Source organism: Hyperolius riggenbachi, chromosome 6 (assembly GCF_040937935.1).
Source record: "Hyperolius riggenbachi isolate aHypRig1 chromosome 6, aHypRig1.pri, whole genome shotgun sequence".
In the NCBI taxonomy this organism is placed as follows: domain Eukaryota; kingdom Metazoa; phylum Chordata; class Amphibia; order Anura; family Hyperoliidae; genus Hyperolius; species Hyperolius riggenbachi.
In genome coordinates, this window is record NC_090651.1 from 23,649,919 (window position 1) to 23,673,958 (window position 24,040).

General features: G+C 48.7%; 1 protein-coding gene across 1 annotated transcript; it reads left to right on the top strand.

Annotated features, from left to right (window-relative positions):
- The first annotated feature begins 705 nt into the window (after window positions 1-705).
- On the top strand, window positions 706-23,761 carry BSND (barttin CLCNK type accessory subunit beta). The gene is made up of 4 exons (XM_068242421.1): window positions 706-2,102; window positions 10,637-10,707; window positions 21,056-21,301; window positions 23,254-23,761. The coding sequence occupies exons 1-4, from the start codon at window positions 1,926-1,928 to the stop codon at window positions 23,663-23,665; spliced, it is 906 nt and encodes a 301-aa protein (XP_068098522.1). The 5' UTR covers window positions 706-1,925; the 3' UTR covers window positions 23,666-23,761.
- The last annotated feature ends 279 nt before the right edge of the window (window positions 23,762-24,040 follow it).

A 24,040-nucleotide genomic window follows, 5' to 3' on the forward strand; every position in this document is an offset into this window, starting at 1 on the left:
TGAGCACCTGTTAGCGGCCGCCACCATGCGCCCAGATATCATGTTATGCCGCTAAATGCAACTTTTATCATTGGCGCCTAAGGCGGCTGCGAGCTCCTGCGCCCTTTCTTCTTCTTTCTTCTTCTTCCTGCTGCGCACCTGTTCTGTACCAGACTGGCCTCTGTTCACCTTACCCTAGTTTTGATAAATCTAACCCATACTTCCTAACGTTTTGAGATGAGACAGAGGGACACTTAAGCCACGCCCCTGTCACACCCCAGATCACGCATACCATAAAGATTTCATAAGAAAAATATGTTGTTTTTTAATTCAAACCACACAGGTCCTTCCAATCCTGGTTCATTGTCCTTCATATTAACATTTGGAAATTAGTAGTAATATATCAATTTAAAGGATGGGAATAAAGTTTGAGTCAATCACACACATTTTTTTAGTAAATAAATATATACATTTACATAGGAAGAGGGACAAAGTCCTGAAAGAGGGACAAATGAGGAGGAAAGAGGGACTGTCCCTCCAAAAGAGGGACAGTTGGGAGCTATGCCAACCCAATGTGCATAAAGGAAAAAAAAATAATATTGTGCTCTTTGCCCTCGGCCTGGAGTCATAAAACACTTGAGTTTTTAGAGTTGTTATGGAAGTGATGATGACATATAAATACCTTGCGTTTAACAGGCAGTGCTGCACATGCCAGCCTGGCAATGAAATGTTTTTATAGAGAGAAATGTGCAGAGTTCTGGCAGTTAGCGGCGAGGCTGTGCAGCAGCAGCCCTGCATTGTGCCCCCTCCTCCAGGGGCAGCCCCCGACTCTCCATAAACACAGCAGGTACAGGTGAGCACCGTCCCGCATATATATACCTGCAGGGAAGGTGATCAATGAGCTGTTCAGTCCGCAGCCGCACTGGAGTGGAAATAGCAGCTGACTATTTGCATTCATTTCAGACTTTTTTTTTGGAGAACTGGCTGGAGCAACTTTTGACAGGACTGGGCTTAGCCAGGAATTGGAACCAATGACAGTGTGCTGGGACAGGTGAGGTGCAAGCTGTGTGACCAGAGCAGAGGGACAGAGAAGGGTGACAACAGGGGAGACACAGATCACATCATCAGGACTCAGGAGCAGAATGACAAGAGGGTGACAGGAGCAATGTGCTGGGTGTCGGTGTGTAAGGGAAGAATGACAGGGGCAGATTGACAGGAGCAGAGTGACAGAAGTAGAGTGGCAGCAGCAGTAGTGACAGGAGCAGACTGATAGTAGCAGAGTGACAGCAGTAGTGAAAGCAGTGTGACAGAAGCACAGTGACAGCAGTAGTGACAGGAGCACAGTGACAGCAGTAGTGAAAGCAGTGTGACAGAAGGACAGTGACAGCAGTAGTGACAGGAGCACAGTGACAGCAGTAGTGACAGCAGTAGTGAAAGCAGTGTGACAGAAGGACAGTGACAGCAGTAGTGACAGCAGTGTGACAGGAGCACAGTGACAGCAGTAGTAACAGGAACACAGCAATAGCAGTAGTGACAAGAGCACAATGACAGGAGCAGTGTGACAGAAGCATAACGACAGCAGTAGTGACAGGAGAACAGTGACAGGGCAGTGTGATAAAAGCACAGTGACAGCAGTAGTGACAGGAGCAGAGTGACAGAGGCACAGTGACAGGAGAACAGTGACAGGAGCACAGTGACAGCAGTAGTGACAGGAGCACAGTGACAGCAGTAGTGACAAGAGCACAATGACAGGAGCAGTGTGACAGAAGCATAACGACAGCAGTAGTGACAGGAGAACAGTGACAGGGCAGTGTGATAAAAGCACAGTGACAGCAGTAGTGACAGAGGCACAGTGACAGCCTTCATTGGTCACCTGTCACACAGACCCTCACACACCTGGACAGCTCCTCTCCCCCAGTGACACACAGATCTCTCCCCTGGAGAATATGGCGGAGGATAAAACGTTTCGCTATGGACTTATCGTGTTGGGATTTTTCCTGATTATGATTGGCATGTTTATCATGAGCGTGGACAAGCCTCATATATACATCACCTTCTGCTGCATGGGGGTCTTCCTGATCGTCATTGGCATCACGTGGAGCATCTGCCAGTGCTACCCCAAGGTACGTGTCACCGATCTAACCAATCTGTGGTCAGCGCTAGATGCCATCAAACTGATGAGATTGGATGTAGATGTGAAGGAGGCAATATACTGTACAATTTCTTTCTTTTTTTTTTAGATTAGACACTTAGGGCTTGATTCACTAAGACAAATAGCATGCCTTATCTGAGTTAACATGCCTTATCAGAGTAGCATAGCAAACGCTACGAACGTATGCATGCTAATTGGCAATGACGAGAGCTCCACTCGTCCTGCCCTGAGCCCCTGCGGGTTCGTAGCGTTCGCTATGCTCCTCTGATAAGGCGTGTTAACGTTGATAAGGCGTATTATCTCTGATAAGGCGTGTTAACTCGGATAAGGCATGCTATTTGTCGAATCAAGCCCTAGAATTCATAAAGGAAGAATAACCTCCCTGGCGGTAAGCCCGAGCTGAGCTCGGGCTATGCCGCGCAGGGGGAGATCTCAGATTTGTGTGCAGTAAAGTGCTGTGCGCGCAGCCAGCACTTTGCTAGCTGCGCGCACAGCTTGATCGCCGCCGCTCTGCGGCGATCGGCCGCACGCAGCGGCGAAAGAGGCCCCCCCCCCCCCGCCAGAGCCCTGCGCTGCCCAGACCAATAAGTTCCGGGCAGCGCTATGGGCTGGATCGGGTGTGCCTGACATCAGGACTTCGGCTGACGTCCATGACGTCATCCCGATCGTCGCCATGGCGACAGGAGAAGCCAAACAGGGGAACGCGTTATATACGCGTTCCCCTGTTTGCTATAGATGCCGGCGACGATCGCACTAGAGGGACACATGCGCCCTCTAGTGGTGTTTCATGTAGCTACCACTCTGGTAGCTTTACATGAAACAAAAAAAAAAAATTAAAAAAAATTAACCGCCAGGGAGGTTAAGGGCACTTTTCACACCAAGTGTGTTGTGTCAAATTACATTAAATTTACCGCATTAACTTAATGCGGCTTTTTGTCAATGGGCAGCACACAATAACTGTGTTGCAGCAAAATGCAATATGGCAACCCAACACACAGCATGGTGGGCATTAAGGCTACTTACACACCAAGACGTTGCGTTTAGGGGACATTATAGGGCTGGTGCTCTCTGATGTGGACGTCAGAGTGAGCCGTGTTGTGCAGCTCACTCTGGCGTCCGTGATGCCGCGATGCGTACTCTTGGACGCATGCGGCATCACGTGGTCCCGCTGGCCAATCGCCGCACAGAGCGGCTGATCCAGGAAGTAAACACTGCACGTCACACCATGCAGTGAATATTAATTAGCCATGTGCCTGGCCGCTCTCCCCTCCTCCCCAAACATTACTGAGCATGTGCGCACAGTCTAACACGGCTCCGCCACGTAGAACGCACAACATGCAGCACTTTAGAAAAAGGTGCTGCGTTACAATGTAACGCAACGTCAACGTGAGCACTGTGAACAGCCCATTGATCTTTCATTACTGTGCGGTGGGGCTGCGTTACAGGCTGCACTAACGTGCGTCTGTAACGTCTTACTGTGAAAGCAGCCTAAAGGAAACCTAAAGCGAAAACAACTTATGATATAGTGAATTGTATGTGCAGTACAGATAATGAATAGAACATTAGTATCAAAGAAAAAAATGGTCTTATTTTTATTTTCGAATATATATATATATATATATATATATATATATATATATATTATTTTTTTTTTTTTTTTTTATAACATTGCATCATTCTGTCATATTTGCAGTTTTACAAACCACACTCTGTATTTTAAGCTATAAAACATAGCAGAGCTAATGACCCTTAGAACTTTTCTTGCAGTAAAGCCTTATCTCAAGTTGTCTCTCACTGCTTCTTGTCTGTTTAAGCATTATTATTATTTTTTATTTATATAGCTCCAACATATTCCGTAGTGCTGTACATAGTACAAAACAAAAATGGCAGACAAATACACATAAGAAATTCAAGACACTGTACAGTCATGACATTCAATAGAAGAAATAAAATACAAATACATACATAGTTAAAGCGGAACCGAGCTGAAAAACTAACTATAACAAGTAACTTGTCTATATATCTTATCTAAAGTTTAGATAGTTTACACAGCAAATCTAGCTGCAAACAGCTTTAATAGAATATGATTATTTCTTCCTGTGATACAATGAGAGCAGCCATGTTGTTTGTAAACATTACACTGAGGCAGGCTTATACTTGAGCACTCAACCTGTTAAAAAAAAACCTAATCCCTCCCTCCTCCTCTCCTCTGCCTCTGAAATCTCTGGCTAGTAACCAGGGGCGGCGCCAGGGGGGTGCTTGGGGGTGCTCGAGCACCCCCTAGAATTGTCCAAGCACCCCCAAAGCACCCCCTGGAGTGAACTGACTTCAGGCGTCTAAAAGACGCCAAGTCAGTTCACACACCGGCAGCACGGAGCAGCAGGCAGGGCTACGGTAAGATGGCCGCCTGGAGCCCTGTTCTGCAGACTTCGGGCGGCCATTTTCCCGTAGCCCTGCTCTCTGCATGCAGGCAGGAAGTCTCGTGGTGACGTCGGGAAGGAAGAGGATCGTGGGCGCGCGGGCGCTGCGCGCCACAATGAGGTCGGGACTCGGGACAGGAGGTCGGGAAAGAAGGTCTTCTGGCTGTAGGTGAGTAAATGGGTTTTTCTTTTCTTTTTCAGGTGATGCGGATTGTGCATATTGGGGTCATATCTGCTACGGATTGTGCATATTGGGGTCATATCTGCTACGGATTGTGCATATTGGGGTCATATCTGCTACGGATTGTGCATATTGGGGCGATATCTGCTACCGATTGTGCATATTGGGGTCATTTCTGCTACCGATTGTGCATATTGGGGTCATTTCTGCTACCGATTGTGCATATTGGGGTCATTTCTGCTACCGATTGTGCATATTGGGGTCATATCTGCTACCGATTGTGCATATTGGGGTCATATCTGCTACCGATTGTGCATATTGGGGCTATATCTGATAACGATTGTGCATATTGGGGCCATATCTGATAACGATTGTGCATATTGGGGCCATATCTGATAACGATTGTGCATATTGGGGCCATATCTGATAACGATTGTGCATATTGGGGCCATATCTGATAACGATTGTGCATATTGGGGCCATATCTGATAACGATTGTGCATATTGGGGCCATATCTGATAACGATTGTGCATATTGGGGCCATATCTGATAACGATTGTGCATATTGGGGCCATATCTGATAACGATTGTGCATATTGGGGCCATATCTGATAACGATTGTGCATATTGGGGCCATATCTGATAACGATTGTGCATATTGGGGCCATATCTGATAACGATTGTGCATATTGGGGCCATATCTGATAACGATTGTGCATATTGGGGTCATTGGACGTGTTTTTTGTTAAAATCTGCTCACATTACGTGTATTTTCTTGAGAAAACCTGCACAATTATGTGAATTTTCTGGGAAAAGGGTCACCAAAACTTGGGCCCTCTGTCTTTGCGTTGCACTTTTAAAGGGAACCCGAGGTGAGAATAATATTGAGGCTGCCATATTTATCTCCCTTTAAGCAATACCAGTTGCCTGGCTGCCGTGCTGGTCCTCTGCCTCTTATTCTTTCAACCATAGACCCTGAACAAGCATGCAGCAGGTCAGGGGTTTCTGACAATATTGTCAGAACTGACAAGATTAGCTGCATGGCTTGTTTCTGGTGTAATTCAGTTCACTACTACAGCCAAATAGATCAGCAGGGCTGCCAGGCAACTAGTATTGTTTAAAAGGAAATAAATATGGCAGCCACCATATCACTCTCACCCTGGGTTCACTTTAAATTACAGCTAGCCCCGCCCTCATCCGGTCATGACCACGCCCATTTTTTCGCCGCGGCGCGCTTCGCGCGCCGCAGGTTGTAGCCACACCCATTTTAGGCGCAGCGCGCTTCGCACGCCGCAGGTCGTCAGCTCCCCCGGAAATTGGTCCAGCACCTGCATAGCACCCCCTAAAAAAATTTCCTGGAGCCGCCACTGCTAGTAACACCTCCCCCTCCTCCTGCCCAGACTGAGCTCCCATGAGCCCTTGCTACTGTCTGAAAATGCCTTGGCTCTCTGAAAACCTGTGGGTGTGGCTTGTTTAGTTTATAGGGAATTAGAGTATTAAAACAAAAACAAAAAAGTATTTGGCTTGAGGAATGCCCTATAAACAATAGGAAAGGAACACAATTATGCAATGTGTAAAAGTTCATCTCGGATCCACTTTAATATGTAGTTTGAGTTATCTCTAAAGTTGGTACAGGTGCATATGCTTAATTACAGCAGTATGAGAAACACTGGGAGGAGGTCCCTGCCCTTCCAAGCTTACAATCTAGAGGACTTTAGATTCGAGCCACCGCCAGCCTGCAGCATCATACACTTCCCATTGGAGGGAAGCGCATAAGATGCCTGAAGCAGGGCCGGGCCGAGGCAGAGGCGAGAGAGGCTCCAGCCTCAGGGCGCAGTGTAGGAGGGGGCGCACAACTCACTCAGCTTTCATTCCGGTACTGTGTTTGAAGCAGAGAGAAATAACAAATGGGGATACATAGCAGTGACTGAAAAGCCAGATAACTAGAGATTAAGGTGTTGGGTGCCCTGTGGCGCCTCTAAAGGTTCGTATACACGTCCGATAAAGATCGTTCGTTACGAACGATTCGTGACGTTTACACGATATTCAAATTAGACTGAAAAGATCGTTCGTAATGAACGATTGTGTACACACGTGAACGATATAAGTATAAAGTACTGAACGACGAACGATAAAAAAATGCGTGCGCAAACGGAAGTGACGTTATGACAGGCAATAAGAACATGCGTTATCGGACGATCTTTGTACACACTGCAACGATTGAACGATTATCTTTCGAAAAAATCCGCCGGGTTGGATCGGTCCGATTGAACGATAACGATCGTTATCGTTCACAAAAACGATCGTTCACACTTTTTGAACGCACGATTATCGTTCCGATTGTCGTTATCGTTCGTTTTTGAACGATCGTTATCGTACGTGTGTACTCAGCTTAAGTCTAATAGCAATCAGTGTGTGACGGCTGGGGTGGGAGGGATGGGGGGCGCACTTTGGTGTCTCAGCCTTTGGTGCTGGAGGACCTTGTCCCAGCTCTGGCCTGAAGGCACAAGCCTACGGTGCCTTTTGTAAATCTGTCCCTGGACATCAATCAACCACTACTCCTCTCTCTATGACTATAGCAGGCCTTACATGCATCCATCTATATCACAACTGAGCTGTATTGATCAAAATGTCAATAATTTAAATGATTGGTATTGTACTTAGTAATAGGTACAAGACTTTAATTAACGGAGTTGGTTCCAGTTCCAGGTTTGCGGCGGTACTGGCACTATAATAAGAGGCAGTATAATAAGCCAACAGTCCCAATAAAGCAAATAGTCCTTGATGTAGTTAACTTCATGTGAATTTTTCCTTCCCTACTTATTATTAGAGATCGTCAATGAGATGCGAACAAATGTGAGCAGTCTGTTCATCAGTTTACAGTCTGTGCACATTTAAAAATAACTATAGATAAGAAAAAAAAAATAACAACGCACTTTAGTCTGTGAGGAGCAACTTGTCCTTAGATACCGTACTTGTATCATTTTTACTCATAATATAAGTTTACTTTTCTTATGCGTACAACTCGTGCTCATTACTCTTAAAGAGAACCCGTAACCAAGAATTGAACTTCATCCCAATCAGTAGCCGATACTCCCTTTCCCATGAGAAATCTTTTCCTTTTCTCAAACGGATCATCAGGGGGCGCTGTATGGCTGATATTGTGGTGAAACCCCTCCCACAGTGTGATTTGTGAACCTCATTGCATTGTGGGAAATAACAGCTGTTTACAGCTGTTTTCAACTGCCAAAAAAGCAAGCAGCATCTCCTTCCACTGACATCACCTGCCAGCAGTAAAGATTTCCTCATGATAAATGTCAGAATGTAAATCAGGGAGAGGAAAGATTTTACAATGGCCACACACTGACTAAATCATTTATACATAATTATTGTAAAAATGAAGCACTTTTTTTATTGCATTATTTTCTCTGGAGTTCCTCTTTCAGATATGTTTTGTGTGTTAGAATCCGTATATCTACACTTTTTTAAAGCACAGTGATATAATGGGTATGGTAGCACTAAAAAAAACAGTAAAAACAAATCTCTAACCATCATTATGTTGATGTTGACCAATGCTGCCCTCTTTCCTCCTGACTCTGGCTAAACCATGCTGCTTCTTGGGAATGGAGGTGTGGCTTAGCAGGACACAGGAAGGGGCAGGACAGGAGATGGATTAAGGTGTCATGGGGCCCTACGGAAAGTAGTAGATCCGGTCTTTTGGTAAGCTGAAGTGGAGAGAGGTCAAAGAAGGTGACAAGTGGGCCCCTTGACACCCTTTAGGCTCCCAGGCACTTGACTCAGCCCATCTAACTTTGGGGTCTGGTGAAGCGGCTGAGGAAGCCGGTGTGTGTGTGCACTCGCCCCCGCGTTTGTGTCTGCGTTGGCCCCCCGCGTGTGTGTGTGCGCTCGCCCCTGCGTGCGTGTCTGCGCTCGCCCCCCGCGTGTGTGTGTGCGCTCGCCCCTGCGTGCGTGTCTGCGCTCGCCCCCCGCGTGTGTGTGTGTGCGCTCGCCCCTGCGTGTGTGCGCTCGCCCCCGCGTGTGTGTGTGTGCGCTCGCCCCCCGCGTGTGTGTGTGTGCGCTCGCCCCTGCGTGCGTGTCTGCGCTCGCCCCCCGCGTGTGTGTGTGCGCTCGCCCCTGCGTGCGTGTCTGCGCTCGCCCCCCGCGTGTGTGTGTGTGCGCTCGCCCCTGCGTGTGTGCGCTCGCCCCCGCGTGTGTGTGTGTGCGCTCGCCCCCCGCGTGTGTGTGTGTGCGCTCGCCCCTGCGTGCGTGTCTGCGCTCGCCCCCCGCGTGTGTGTGTGCGCTCGCCCCTGCGTGCGTGTCTGCGCTCGCCCCCCGCGTGTGTGTGTGTGCGCTCGCCCCTGCGTGTGTGCGCTCGCCCCCGCGTGTGTGTGTGTGCGCTCGCCCCCCGCGTGTGTGTGTGTGCGCTCGCCCCTGCGTGTGTGCGTGCGCTCGCCTCTGCGTGTGTGTCTGCGCTCGCCCCCCGCGTGTGTGCGCTCGCCCCCGCGTGTGTGTGCGCTCGCCCCCCGCGTGTGTGTGTGTGCTCGCCCCCCGCGTGTGTGTGTGCGCTCGCCCCTGCGTGTGTGCGCTCGCCCACCGCGTGTGTGTATGCACTCACCCCCCCGCGTGTGTGTGCGCTCGCCCCCCGCGTGTGTGCGCTCGCCCCCGCGTGTGTGTGCGCTCGCCCCCCGCGTGTGTGTGCGCTCGCCCCCCGCGTGTGTGTGTGCGCTCGCCCCCCGCGTGTGTGTGTGCGCTCGCCCCCCGCGTGTGTGTGTGCGCTCGCCCCCCGCGTTTGTGTCTGCGCTCGCCCCCTGCGTGTGTGTGTGCGCTCGCCCCTGCATGTGTGCGCTCGCCCCCGCGTGTGTGTGTGTGTGCTCGCCCCCCGCGTGTGTGTGTGCGCTCGCCCATGCGTGTGTGCGTGCGCTCGCCTCTGCGTGTGTGTCTGCGCTCGCCCCCTGCGTGTGTGCGCTCGCCCACCGCGTGTGTGTATGCACTCACCCCCCCGCGTGTGTGTGCGCTCGCCCCCCGCGTGTGTGTGTGCGCTCGCCCCCCGCGTGTGTGTGCGCTCGCCCCCCGCGTGTGTGTGTGCGCTCGCCCCCCGCGTGTGTGTGTGCGCTCGCCCCCCGCGTGTGTGTGTGCGCTCGCCCCTGCGTGTGTACGCTCGCCCACCGCGTGTGTGCACTCGCCCCCCGCGTGTGTGCGCTCGCCCCCCGCGTGTGTGTGTGCGCTCGCCCCCGCGTGTGTGTGCGCGCTCGCCCCCCGCGTGTGTGTGCGCGCTCGCCCCCCGCGTGTGTGTGCGCGCTCGCCCCCCGCGTGTGTGTGCGCGCTCTGTGCGCTTGCCCCCCCGCGTGTGTGTGCGCTTGCCCCCCGCGTGTGTGTGTGCGCTTGCCCCCCGCGTGTGTGTGTGCGCTTGCCCCCCGCGTGTGTGTGTGCGCTCGCCCCCCGCGTGTGTGTGTGCGCTCGCCCCCCGCGTGTGTGTATGCGATCGCCCCCCGCGTGTGTCTCAGGGATCTGCAGTTTTGCTGCCAGGATTTAGATGGACTCTAATCAAGGACATCTTATTCTGTGTTACTGTTTTGCTGGCTGAAACGTTATGATATAAATAAAGTCAGAGACAGATAAGGAGATAACGTAGCAGGCTTAGTGCACCAGGGCCAACATGAGATTGCTTATGAAAACATCACTCTCCATTTTTTTCAATAGAAATGATCCACTGCGCAGAAAAAAGGAAAAGTTTACTTTTTTTTTGTGCTAAAAATGTGATCAAATTTCCTGCTCTTTTCATCAGCCGCTCAGATTTTCTGCTTGCCCGCTTTTTATTGTGTTGTAGTGCATTTTTTTATGAACTTTTCCTTTACTTACATATGACTGTTATGTTCTGCTATGTTTATGTTGTGTGTTATCAGATCACCTTCACGCCGGTGGATATGGAACCTCTAACAGAGAAGTCTGATGCTGCTACGCCAGTCAAGCAATGGTACGCCAACCTATTATGATCTGAATTATAAAAGATTAGTCTGAATAGGGTAGCTAATACAGTGTAGTATGTACTGGTAATGTATAATTGGAAGAGTACAGTATATACTCGGATACAAGTCGACCCCGTGTATAAGTCGACCCCAATATTTGACCCTCATAAGCTGGAATTTTTCAATCACTCATGTATAAGTCTACCCAGCAAAGTTAATGGCTGCACTTGGGGATCAGGAGGGGTAAATGGATGCATTGCATAAAATATTGTAGTCATTAACCCCTCCTGGCCCCCTAAGTACAGCCAATAACTCCTCCAGGACACACACTCAACCATTAACCGTCTGTCTGTAACTCCCCCTCCCTCCCACCATCACCCAAACACTCGATGCCTTTAATTACCACCTCCCTCCCACCATCACCCAAATGCTTGCTGCCTCTAAATCACCCTCCCTCCCACCCACCGTCACCCATAGGGAGCCCCTGACCCTGTCTCCATTTCACCCCTCCCTCCCCCTGTCACCCAAGCATTTGATGCTTATAATTACCCCCCATCCACCATCACCCAATGCGAGCCTATGTATCCATTTCCTACTTGCGCTTTGTAATCCTGTGCAAAGTGATTCTCGCGGCACAAGCCGTCACCCCTCATCAGCGTGTGCTGCTTCTTCTCTTCTCCCTTCACTCGCGCTGACCTCCGTACTTTAGTGTAGCTCCGTCTTCTGACATCGGGAGGCGGAGCTACGAAGTACGGAGGTCAGCGAGAGTGCAGGGAGAAGAGAGGAAGCAGCGCACGCTGATGAGGGGTGACGGCTTGTGCCGTGGGAATCACTTTGCACAGGATTACAAAGCGCAAGTAGGAAATTGATACAGTCGGCCCCCTTTGGGTGATGGTGGGTGGGAGGGAGGGGGGAATTAAAGCACACTGGCATATTGGCTATAAGTTGGGAACTTTAGGACTACTCGTGTATAAGTCCACCCCCCACTTTTAAACTTTGAGTCAGTCCTAAATTTCTCGACTTATAGCCGAGTATATAGGTAATAATAACAGAGGCGCTCAGCTGTGATGAGACTGGCAGATGCTATTTACTCCTATCTGTTATTGCCTGATGAAGCTGTTTTGTACCCTGCAAAACGCGTTGCTCTTTATTTGGCGTATCCAATAAAATAGTTTTGACTGAAAATCCACAGTCGTATGTTCTGCTTGGAGGAGGTAAGTCCACCACTACCTCCTATATTACCAAGATGGGTTTTTAAGTTCTTTGAGTGTTTTTTATCCTGTTGGCGCCTCTGTTATCCTATTATTTGTATAGGATAGCTGCTGTTGTACAGAGCTAGATGCTGGGTGTAGTGCTGAAATGGCTTGTTAGTTGCATACCTCTTTTCCATGAACTGTTGATAGGCAGTGATATGCCTCTCAAACTCTCACAACTGCTCACTGCTGCCTGGTAACTGCTTGCTGAGCACACAGCTCAACAGTCCGTAGAAAAGAGGTCTAACTGGAAGAGCTGCCAGTGTGCACAGGTGTGGAACTCCAGGCCTGGAGGGCCAGATCCATGCCAGTGTTTAGGATGGACTTGGAAAGAGAGGAATGTGTTCTACCTGATGGACCACACCTTTCCTGATTCAGTCCCATCAATTCATTTGAGTTGTGTCAAAAATGAGGACCTCAGCCCTCGAAAGTCCAGTTTGACATCCCTGGTATAGAGTGACAGTCAGGGAGATCCCATGACAAGCAAATCCGAGACGGAATAAAATAAAGGAAACCAGATCTTTACCATAAGGCCTTTTTTCCACTGACTGTTGAACTGGGTGCTCAGCAAGCAGTTACCAGGCAGCAGTGAGCAGTTACCACCAGGCAGCAACAAGCAGTTACCAGGCAGCAACAAGCAGTTACCAGGCAGCAGTGAGCAGTTACCAGCCAGCAACAAGCTGGTACTAGGCATCAGTGAGCAGTTACCAGGCAGCAGTGAGCAGTTACTAGGCAGCAACAAGCTGGTACCAGGCAGCAGGGAGCAGTTACCAGGCAGCAGGGAGCAGTTACCAGGCAGCAGGGAGCAGTTACCAGGCAGCAACAATCAGTTACCAGGCAGCAGTGAGCAGTTACTAGGCAGCAGGGAGCAATTACCAGGCAGCAGGGAGCAGTTACCAGGCAGCAGGAAGCAGTTACCAGGCAGCAGGAAGCAGTTACCAGGCAGCAGTGAGCAGTTACTAGGCAGCAACAAGCAGTTACTTAGCAGCAACAAGCAGTTACCAGGCAGCAGTGAGCAGTTATCAGGCAGCAGGGAGCAGTTACCAGGCAGCAGGGAGCAGTTACCAGGCAGCAGTGAGCAGTTACCAGGCAGCAGTGAGCAGTTACTTGGCAGCAACAAGCTGGTACCAGGCAGCAGGGAGCAGTTACCAGGCAGCAGTGAGCAGTTACCAGGCAGCAGGGAGCAGTTACCAGGCAGCAGTGAGCAGTTACCAGGCAGCAGGGAGCAGTTACCAGGCAGCAGTGAGCAGTTACTAGGCAGAAACAAGCAGTTACCAGGCAGCAGGGAGCAGTTACCAGGCAGCAGTGAGCAGTTACCAGGCAGCAGTGAGCAGTTACCAGGCAGCAGGAAGCAGTTACCAGGCAGCAGTGAGCAGTTACTAGGCAGCAACAAGCAGTTACCAGGCAGCAGGAAGCAGTTACCAGGCAGCAGGAAGCAGTTACCAGGCGGCAGTGAGCAGTTACCAGGCGGCAGTGAGCAGTTACCAGGCAGCAGTGAGCAGTTACCAGGCAGCAGTGAGCAGTTATCAGGCAGCAGTGAGCAGTTATCAGGCAGCAGGGAGCAGTTACCAGGCAGCAGTGAGCAGTTACAGGCAGCAGGGAGCAGTTACCAGGCAGCAGGGAGCAGTTACCAGGCAGCAGCAAGCAGTTACCAGGCAGCAGTGAGCAGTTACCAGGCAGCAACAAGCAGTTACCAGGCAGCAGGGAGCAGTTACCAGGCAGCAGCAACAAGCTGGTACCAGGCATGTTGTATGTTCCCAGGTGCACACGGAAAGGGTTAGGGATTTTTTCTAATGGTGGATCTGGTAGCAGATTTAACTATGGCTGGTACACTCTTACAATTATGACTGTCCAATCACAGACCAATTTTACCATCTTCATGTAGTATGAGGGTCAACTGATATTGCATACTATGAGCAGACTGTGTAGGTAAACCCTCATACTACATGGAGGTGGTAAAATCGGTCAGTAATTTGCCAATCATGATTGAAAGTGTGTACCAACTTTAAGCAGCTGTGCACTGATTCTAGATGAAATCTGATTGGTCACTGTGGGTTGTGTCAGTTGCACATCCTAGAGCCTGCACAGGATGGAGTAATACACACAAGCGCTTAGCATGTGACAGGTCATCACTCATCTCGTTTTAATCCAGAGTCAGACATTAGCAGGGACTCTACAGTGGAAAGTATGCGGAGTTTATCTCCAGGTCTCCTAACACAGGAAGCCTCAGCAGGCATAGGAGGTTTATAGCCAGAGAGGAGGGGAGCGAGGTCTGTGTATGGAAACAGGCAGTGTTGACAGCTGATACAGGGCAGCTTATCTGGTCTCTCCTCTTTATTCCTCCTCCAGAGAAGTTTCTGTTTATCCAATACTTGCTTAGATTCCTTTACGCTTGCTCATTTAAAGTAAACCTGTCATAATGAAGAAGCCATTAAAGAGGAGCTATAACATAGACTTGAACGTCATCCCAATCAGTAGCTGATAGTCCCTTTTAGAGTTGGGCCGATCAGTTCGCCTGCGAACGGTTCCATGCGAACTTCCGTGGTTCGCGTTCGCGTCCCGCAGGCGAACTTTTGCGGAAGTTCGGTTCGCCCCATAATGCACCATGAGGGTCAACTTTGACCCTCTACATCACAGTCAGCAGGCCCAGTGTAGCCAATTAGGCTACATTAGCCCCTGGAGCGCCACCCCCCTTATATAAGGCAGGCAGCGGCGGCCATTACGGTCACTCGTGTGCCTGCATTAGTGAGAGTAGGGCGAGCTGCTGCAGACTGTCTCTCATAGGGAAAGATTAGTTAGGCTTAGCTTGTTCCTGGCTGCATACCTGTTCTGTGAACCCACCACTGCATACCTGTTCTGTGAACCCACCACTGCATACCTGTTCTGTGAACCCACCACTGCATACCTGTTCTGTGAACCCACCACTGCATACCTGTTCTGTGAACCCACCACTGCATACCTGTTCTGTGAACCCACCACTGCATACCTGTTCTGTGAACCCACCACTGCATACCTGTTCTGTGAACCCACCACTGCATACCTGTTCTGTGAACCCACCACTGCATACCTGTACTGTGAACCCACCACTGCATACCTGTTCTGTGAACCCACCACTACATACCTGTTCTGTGAACCCACCACTGCATACCTGTTCTGTGAACCCACCACTGCATACCTGTTCTGTGAACCCACCACTGCATACCTGTTCTGTGAACCCACCACTGCATACCTGTTCTGTGAACCCACCACTGCAGACCTGTACTGTGAACCCACCACTGCATACCTGTTCAGTGAACCCACCACTGCATACCTGTTCAGTGAACCCACCACTGCATACCTGTTCTGTGAACCCACCACTGCATACCTGTTCTGTGAACCCACCACTGCATACCTGTTCAGTGAACCTGCCACTGCATACCTGTACTGTTCAGTGAACCCGCCACTGCATACCTGTTCTGTTCAGTGAACCCGCCACTGTATACCTGTTCTGTTCAGTGAACCCGCCACTGTATACCTGTTCTGTTCAGTGAACCCGCCACTGCATACCTGTTCTGTTCAGTGAACCCGCCACTGCATACCTGTTCTGTTCAGTGAACCCGCCACTGCATACCTGTTCTGTTCAGTGAACCCGCCACTGCATACCTGTTCTGTTCAGTGAACCCGCCACTGCATACCTGTTCTGTTCAGTGAACCCGCCACTGTATACCTGTTCTGTTCAGTGAACCCGCCACTGTATACCTGTTCTGTTCAGTGAACCCGCCACTGTATACCTGTTCTGTTCAGTGAACCCGCCACTGCATACCTGTTCTGTTCAGTGAACCCGCCACTGCATACCTGTTCTGTTCAGTGAACAGTTTGGTGTGTCAGTGTGAAGCAGTACCTTAATTACACTACCTGATTGATGTATACACATGCAAGATGTTTTAAAGCACTTTAGGCCTGTCATTTAGCATTCAATATGATTTCTGCCCTTAAAACGCTGCTTTGCGTCAAATCCAGATTTTTCCCGGGGACTTTTGGCGTGTATCCCACTCCGCCATGCCCCCCTCCAGGTGTTAGACCCCTTGAAACATCTTTTCCATCACTTTTGTGGCCAGCATAAATTTTTTTTTTCAAAGTTCGCATCCCCATTGAAGTCTATTGCGGTTCGCGAACTTTAACGCGAACCGAACCTTCCGCGGAAGTTCGCGAACCCGGTTTGCGAACCTAAAATCGGAGGTTCGGCCCAACTCTAGTCCCTTTCCCACAAGAAATCTTTATCTTTTCTCGATTAGATCATCAGCAGAGTCTGTTTGCCTGATATTGTGGTGAAACCCCTCCCACAGTGTGATGTCATGACCAAGGTCCTGACAGTTAGGTGTCTGTGAACCTTGTTGCATTGTGGGAAATAATGACTTTTTCCAACTGCCAAGCAAGCAATATCTCCCTCTGTGCATAGAACACTCAGTAACGAACATTCTGTACAGATCGCCTGGCAGATGTCACCACATCATACATGTCACAATGTAAATCAGGTGAGGAAAGATTTCACAATGTGCAAACACTAAGTAATCTATAAATGAATACAGTAAACAATAAGCAATATTATTCATTATGTTATTTTCACTGCACTTCCTCTTTAAGGAGGAACTGTAGTGAAAATCGCATAATTAAGAAAATTATTCAGTGTCTTCCCATTGTAAAATCTTTCCTCAACCTGATTTACTTTCCGAAATTCATCACAGGTGGCGCCCACTTCAGTCCAGTCAGGTGCAGCGGTTTAGGGATTCTGACCAGAGATGGATTAAGATGTAGTCGGGCCCTAGGCAAAGTAGTGGATTTAGGGCCCCCTTGTGGACTTTTCGGTAAGTGGAGAGAGGTAAAAGAAGGTGTCAGGTGGGCCCCTTGACTCCCACTAGGCCTCAAGCACCTGCCTAGGTTGCCTGGAGGGTGATCCTGCTCTGGTTCTGACTGTACTGTTTAGCTTATCTGTCACAGGAGAGTGACTCAGTATATACAGTATATAGCTGGAGGATCAGCATTTTAGCTTGGCAACCATTGTTTTCCTAAGGAGGTAGGCTATGACAACTTCCATCCTTCTTCCATGACAGGGCTACTTCACAGGAAGCTTGTGATTGGCTGACGATCATTGCTGGCTTTGGAGCAGTCAGAGCAGTATACACAGACACACATGCACGCATGGCTGCACACCAGGGGCGGAGCAATAGCCCCTGCCACCCCCATAGCCCCTGTCACCCCCACTATCACAGGGGGCCCGGGGCTGTACATAATGCAGAGTGGCAGCAGAGTGTTATACATTACCCTCTTCCGGCGGTGCGACAGGTTCTCTTCACTCTCTTTCAGTATACAAGTGCTATACAGCCAATCCCCATGCCACTGCCTTCTCTGTCACATTCAGGGCCCTTTTCCGCTAACATTCGCGATAAACGCTAGCTACTGCAATTCAGCAAAGTTCAAAATTTTCCCGGCGATTGTGATCACGATTTTGCTATGCAATGCACTGCATAGCAAAATTACGGCAAATATCGCTCCGCGGCGCGTTAAAAAACAAATCGCGGTAGTGGAAATGACCCACCGCGATTCCTATGTTATTAGGCAAACCGTAGCGCTTTAAAAACCACCAGCGATTTGCGATTTTGCGATTCAGCATCGCAATCGCCACTAGTGGAAAAGGGCCCTAATAGAAAGTGCTTTATCCCTCTGCCCCCTCTTATGTTTTCTGAGGGATCGAATTCTGATCACATCGGGTGACAGTCCTCGTACAAGGCTTTAGGAAGTACTCTGCTAAAAGGTACATACACACGTCTGATATTTCTCAACTTATCGTTCAAACGTGTCGTAACGACAGTTGGACGTGTGTACGTTCGATCGTTAGACTGATAGCAGCAGTTTTGACTGATCCGCTCGGCGGATCCGTGGACTAACTGTTGTTCAAATGACAGTTAGATCTGTACATGTGTACAAACGACTTGTTGTTAGAAAGTCTATTACTTTGACACTAATAGACATTCAAACAACAAGTCGTTTGACCAGTCTTTTGATCTAGTCCATGAATCTAGTCCATTGTTCTATCAAGTCCATTGACCAGTCAAACGACGTTTAAAGAGTAACTGTAAAGGTCCGTACACACGCCGGACTTTAGGCAACGACGGGTCCGTCGTTGCCTCCCGCTGGGTGGGCGTGCCAGCGACAGTCCGGCATGTGTACGCTCTGTCGTCAGACTGATACGGCTGTTCCTGAGCGATCCGCCGGGCGGATCGCTCAGGAACAGCCGTATCAGTCTGACGACAGAGCGTACACATGCCGGACTGTCGCTGGCACGCCCACCCAGCGGGAGGCAACGACGGACCCGTCGTTGCCTAAAGTCCGGCGTGTGTACGGACCTTTAGCCCCCAAATTGAAATTTAAAACACTATTGCAATGTTTTATTTATTATACAAGTGAGCCTAAAAGCCAATGTAGAAGTTAAAAATCAATCTAATTTTGTTACTATCTAACCTTTTCCCCCAGCTCCGGACGCAAGCCGCATATCAGATACTGTAGCATGCAGAGCATGCCTATGTCTGGCCGACCCCCCTCTCCCCCCAGGACCAGGTGCCAATATATTCTCCCCACCGCAGCTGACCGCTCTGACACGGAGAGAGAGCGGCAGCACTTCCAGAGCAGCACCGCAGAGCAGCCGCCGCCGAGTCACATGTGAGAGAATCACATGTGAGAGAGATGCACGGCGCTGGCTGCTCTGCGGTGCTGCTCTGCGGTGCTGCCGCTCTCTCCCTGTCAGAGCGGTCAGCTGTTTGTGGTGCGAATATATCGGCACCTGGTCCTGGGGGGGAGAGGGGGGTCGGCCAGACATAGGCATGCTCTGCATGCTACAGTATCTGATATGCGGCTTGCGTCCGGAGCTGGGGGAAAAGGTTACATAGTAACAAAATTAGATTGATTTTTAACTTGTACATTGGCTTTTAGGCTCACTTATATAATAAATAAAACATTGCAATAGTGTTTTAAATTTCAATTTGGGGGCTAACAGTTACTCTTTAAATTAGCTGTAATTAGCATTTAAAATGTTTTGTCATCTGTATGTACAGGGAGTCTGAACCACCGGCGTACCTACCGGGGATACGACCCCCTTAGCCGCAGGGGGGCCCGGGGCTGCTCTGGGGCCCGCTCACTGTGCGCGGGGGGAGCGCTGCTCTGGACCCCCCAGCAAGGTGCTCAACTGGCCGCAGCGTCTGATAGACGCTGCGCCAGTTCATTCCCCGAAGCCCCGCTCCAGCAGCCTGCATAATCCACCGGCAGGCAGAGCAGGGCTACGGCAAGATGGCCGCCGAAGCCCCGTACTGGAGACTATTTGTGTCTCCAGTACAGGGCTTCGGCAGCCATCTTGCCGTAGCCCTGCACAGTGCCTGTCAGCGCGGGAGATGTGCTGCAGTGCACAGGAGGATCGTCGCTGGAGGAGCTGCGCGCACCAGATGCCAGGACAGACTCCTGACAGGTAAGTGAATTGTTTTTTTACAGGGGCATTTTTTTTCTGATGTCTGCTGCCCACATTACGATATTCTGGTGACTGACTGCTGCCCACATTAGGATTTTCTGGTGCCTGCTGCCCACATTACGATTTTTTGGTGACTGCTGCCCACATTGCGATTTTCTGGTGACTGCTGCCCACATTGCGATTTTCTGGTGTCTGCTGCCCACATTGCGATTTTCTGGTGTCTGCTGCCCACATTACGATTTTCTGGTGTCTGCTGCCCAAATTACTATTTTCTGATGTCTGCTGCCCACATTACGATTTTCTGGTGTCTGCTGCCCACATTACGATTTTCTGGTGTCTGCTGCCCACATTACGATTTTCTGGTGTCTGCTGCCCACATTACGATATTCTGGTGACTGACTGCCCACATTGCGATTTTCTGGTGACTGCTGCCCACATTGCGGTTTTCTAGTGACTGCTGCCCACATTGCGATTTTCGGGTGACTGACTGCCCACATTACGATCTTCTGGTGACTGACTGCCCACATTACGATATTCTGGTGACTGACTGCCCACATTGCGATTTTCTGGTGACTGCTGCCCACATTGCGGTTTTCTGGTGACTGCTGCCCACATTGCGATTTTCTGGTGACTGCTGCCCACATTAGGATTTTCTGGTGTCTGCTGCCCACATTACGATATTCTGGTGACTGACTGCTGCCCACATTAGGATTTTCTGGTGACTGCTGCCCACATTACGATATTCTGGTGACTGCTGCCCACATTAGGATTTTCTGGTGACTGCTGCCCACATTGCGATTTTCTGGTGACTGCTGCCCACATGGCGATTTTCTGGTGACTACTGCCCACATTGCGACTTTCTGGTGAACTCTGCCCACATTACGATTCTCTGGTGAACACTGCCCACGTTACGATTGTCTGGTGAACACTGCCCACGTTACGATTGTCTGGTGAATGCTGTCCACGTTACGATTTTCTGGTGAACGCTGCCCACATTACGATTTTCTGGCCCACTTTACGATTGTCTGGTAAAATGCTGCCCACTTTACAATTAATTTACAGTGAAACGCTGCCCCATTACGATTATTTGGCACCTATGGGGGGGGGGGGGGGGCCCATCCAAATATTCGCAGGGGGGCCCAGTGATTTCTAGTTACGCCCCTGGTCTGAACGACTTTTTGTTTGAATGATAAGTCGTTCAAACGTCCAGTCTGAATGGCAATCAGGCATAAAATCAGATGTGTGTACACACCTTGAGGCCTATATAGACTAATCAGGAGTAACCAATAGAGTCATTTTCCTACCTACTGAATGTTTTCTGCTATTGTTATTGTTCATTTATAAGGTACCAACACACGCTGCAACTCAGTACAGTAAAAAAAGGGTATAGATTCAACTTATACAACTGAAATTCTAACTCCCAAATTCTCTTCCAAGTGGTTCTTTGGTTCAATGAGTCCAAAATTCCAGCTGTGAGGGCACATTGGAGATTGCCAAAGTCATCCAAGCTGTCTGTCTGTAGATGGGATATACCATTATGTATTTTATACTTGTATTATGTGTTGATGACATCGGAATGATCCATTCACACTATTCTTCCCCCGCTAGGTCCACTACGCCGTACACCAGCAGTAAGGAGGCAGAGAGCTATGAGGCCTCCCTGCCCTCCTATGAACAGATACAGATTACTGTGGAGGGACCAGGAGAGCCTCAGGGGAACCAGTCAGCTCCACCGGTCCCACCTGTCCCACAAGCTATTCTGGTGGACTTCTCCCAGCCAACGCTGCAAGCCGAGGTGGAGGTCCACAGGAACTCTGTGGGGGATGAGGAGCATGCAAGAGCTGAGGCCATCTGGTGAGTAAGAAGTATAGACCTCAAAGTGCGTACAGAATACCCAGATACACAGGGGTGTAGCTATGTGTTTTGAGGTCCTCCTGAAAACATTTAGGGGGTGGGAATGGTTAGGGTTAGGTGTCAGGTAGGGTGTTTGTGCGAGGATGGGGGTTGTGGTGCAAGGCCGGGCTGAGGCAGAGATGAGAAAGGCTCTAGTGTAGGAGGGGCGCACAACTCACTCAGCTATCATGCCCCAGTTGTGTTTGAAGCAGAGAGAAATAAAAAAAAGGATACATGGCGGCAGTGACTGAGATTAAGTGTTGGGGGCCCTGGGGCACCTTTTAGGCTAATAGCAATCAGTGTGTGGTGGGTGGGAGGGATGGAGGGGCGCACTTTGGCGATCGGGGGGTTGGCCACAGTAACATAGGTGTGCGTGGCCAGAGCCTGGGCAGGGATTTTGAAAACACTCAACACAGACGCATTTCCGAGGGGGGTGGAGTGATCACCTGCCTGGACGAAGTTCGGCTGATCAGGTCCTGTAACACTATCATGACCGGCTGTGTTTTTTTTACTTTAGGTACTCTATAACTAAAAATACTTATTCAGGTTTATTTTTAAATGTTTCATTTATTTTCATAATACCCCAAATTTGCATTAAAACAGAGTAACACAACGCACACCTGCAATCCAAGTGTAAAAGGGCATAAAGGTGGACAATAATGATCCAATTTGTAGCTAATTATCATTTGAGCGATCAGATAATTCTGATCGGAAGTGAAATATCGTAATACATCATTTACTGCACCAACAACGAACCAATATTTGTTTCATATCTACCAAAACCAACAAGAAAACCCAAATTTTGGTTTGTCTAAAATCCAATCGGACGACTGTTTTTATAACCGTTCGTAATTGTGCCCATAAATGAACATTATTTACAACCAATCCGCTCACATCCGATCAGAATTATCAGATCACGCAAACGATTTTTAGCTAGAAATTGGATTGTTAGTGTCCACCTTAAAACTCACCTTTTAACCATTTTAGCTGAATGGACGTGACTGTCATGTCCATTCAGCTGCTGCTGCTCGCTCCCGCGCACTCCCATGCTGCCCCGTTAGCCCGGAGATCAAGTAATGTGAATATAGTTCCCATTCATTGATCTAAGTCCCCTGCAGAAAGACCGACGACTTCTTTGAGAAGCCGCAATCTTTCAGAAGAAAAAAAAAGTTTCCCGTCCTCCTTATACTTCCTGGAAGCGAGAGCATTCGCTTCCAGGACTAAAAAAAAATGTTTTTGACTGTGGCCATCTTGTGGCCAAATAGTAAAACTACATCCACATACATTTTTTTTAATTAAATGAACACATATTATTACATATAAAATTAACTGTTTACCTCCCACACCAAAAATTGCCCAAATAAAATTTTTAATAAAAAAAAATGTACAAAAAAAATTACAAAAAAAAACCAAAACCATAAATAGTTATCTAAGGGTCTGAACTTATTTTTTAAATTATAAGCTTGTAAATAGAGATGGACACAAAACTGAAAAAATGCAGCTTTATTTCCAAATAAAATATTGGCACCATACATTGTGATGGTGACATAATTTAAATGGTGTAATAACCGGGACAAATGGGTTAATAAAATACATGGGTTTTAATTATGGTAGCATGTGTTATTTTAAAGCTATAAAGGCCAAAAACTGAGAAATAGTGATTTTTTTTCCCATTTTTTTTTCATAATATTCCTGTTAAAATGCATTTAGAAAAAAATAATTCTTAGCAAAATGTACCACCCAAAGAAAGCCTACTTAGTGGTGGAAAAAACAAGATATAGATCAATTTATTGTGATAAGTAGTGATAAAGTTATCGGTGAATGAATGGGAGGTGAAAATTGCTCGGATGCATAAGGTGAAAAACGACTGAGAGCTGAAATGGTTAAACAGATCTCGTTTTGCTCTCGTTCAGCCAATCCGCCCCTCTTGCCTGTCTTAAGGAGGACACCCATGTGACCACGTCGGAGGATACAAGAAGCAGCGCCTCCTCCCTGCACAGCTGTGAAGACTGGAGCCCCCAGAAGCAAGACGTGGCCGTGCAGATCGGAGCTTCTTTCTGCAGGGACGGCATCGATCTCATAGACGGACCCGCCTGCGATGGAATAGCCATGATAGATGAGTCTATGTATGACGCTCCCCAGACTTGTGTGGCTCCAGACAATGTTCAGACTTCTAATCATGACCACATGGCCGGGAATCCACCCGCCATCACTCCTGTTACACCGGTGACCCTACAAGACTCCGAAGCGGACGATATGTATTACGGGTTGAAAGATGAAACCGATAATCTGATTCCTGGTTGTGAATCTGACTTGGAACATTAAAGGGTACCTAAAGATAAAAAATCTGGGCAGTTTAACTTACGTGGGGCTTCTTCACCCGAGGCGAAAATAAACTAATGAAATAAATGATTGTATCTATCTTCCATCTCCTAAAAATGACTTTTTAAGATATTCCACAGTTCTATTTCATGTTTGGATCTACTTTTTAAGTTTTAAATGTTTTATTGTTTTTGCTCAATGACACCTTCATTGAAGTATGCCAGAGCTAAAATCTATGACCCTTTCTATCTCTTTCCTGCTCTCAGAAGCCATTTTCTGCTAGGAAAGTGTTTTATAGTTGGAATTTCCCATCAGTGAGGGTCACACTGCAGCCACTTCCTGTCTGAGTCAGAACTGAGTCAGCCACTTACATACCTG

Bases quoted from the DNA above. Each gene is read 5' to 3' on its own strand.
- BSND (XM_068242421.1), top strand. From the start codon at position 1,926: ATGGCGGAGGATAAAACGTTTCGCTATGGACTTATCGTGTTGGGATTT. The intron at 2,103-10,636 runs GTACGTGTCACC...GTGTGTTATCAG, and splicing joins TCTGCCAGTGCTACCCCAAG to ATCACCTTCACGCCGGTGGA. The intron at 21,302-23,253 runs GTGAGTAAGAAG...GCTCTCGTTCAG, and splicing joins GCAAGAGCTGAGGCCATCTG to CCAATCCGCCCCTCTTGCCT.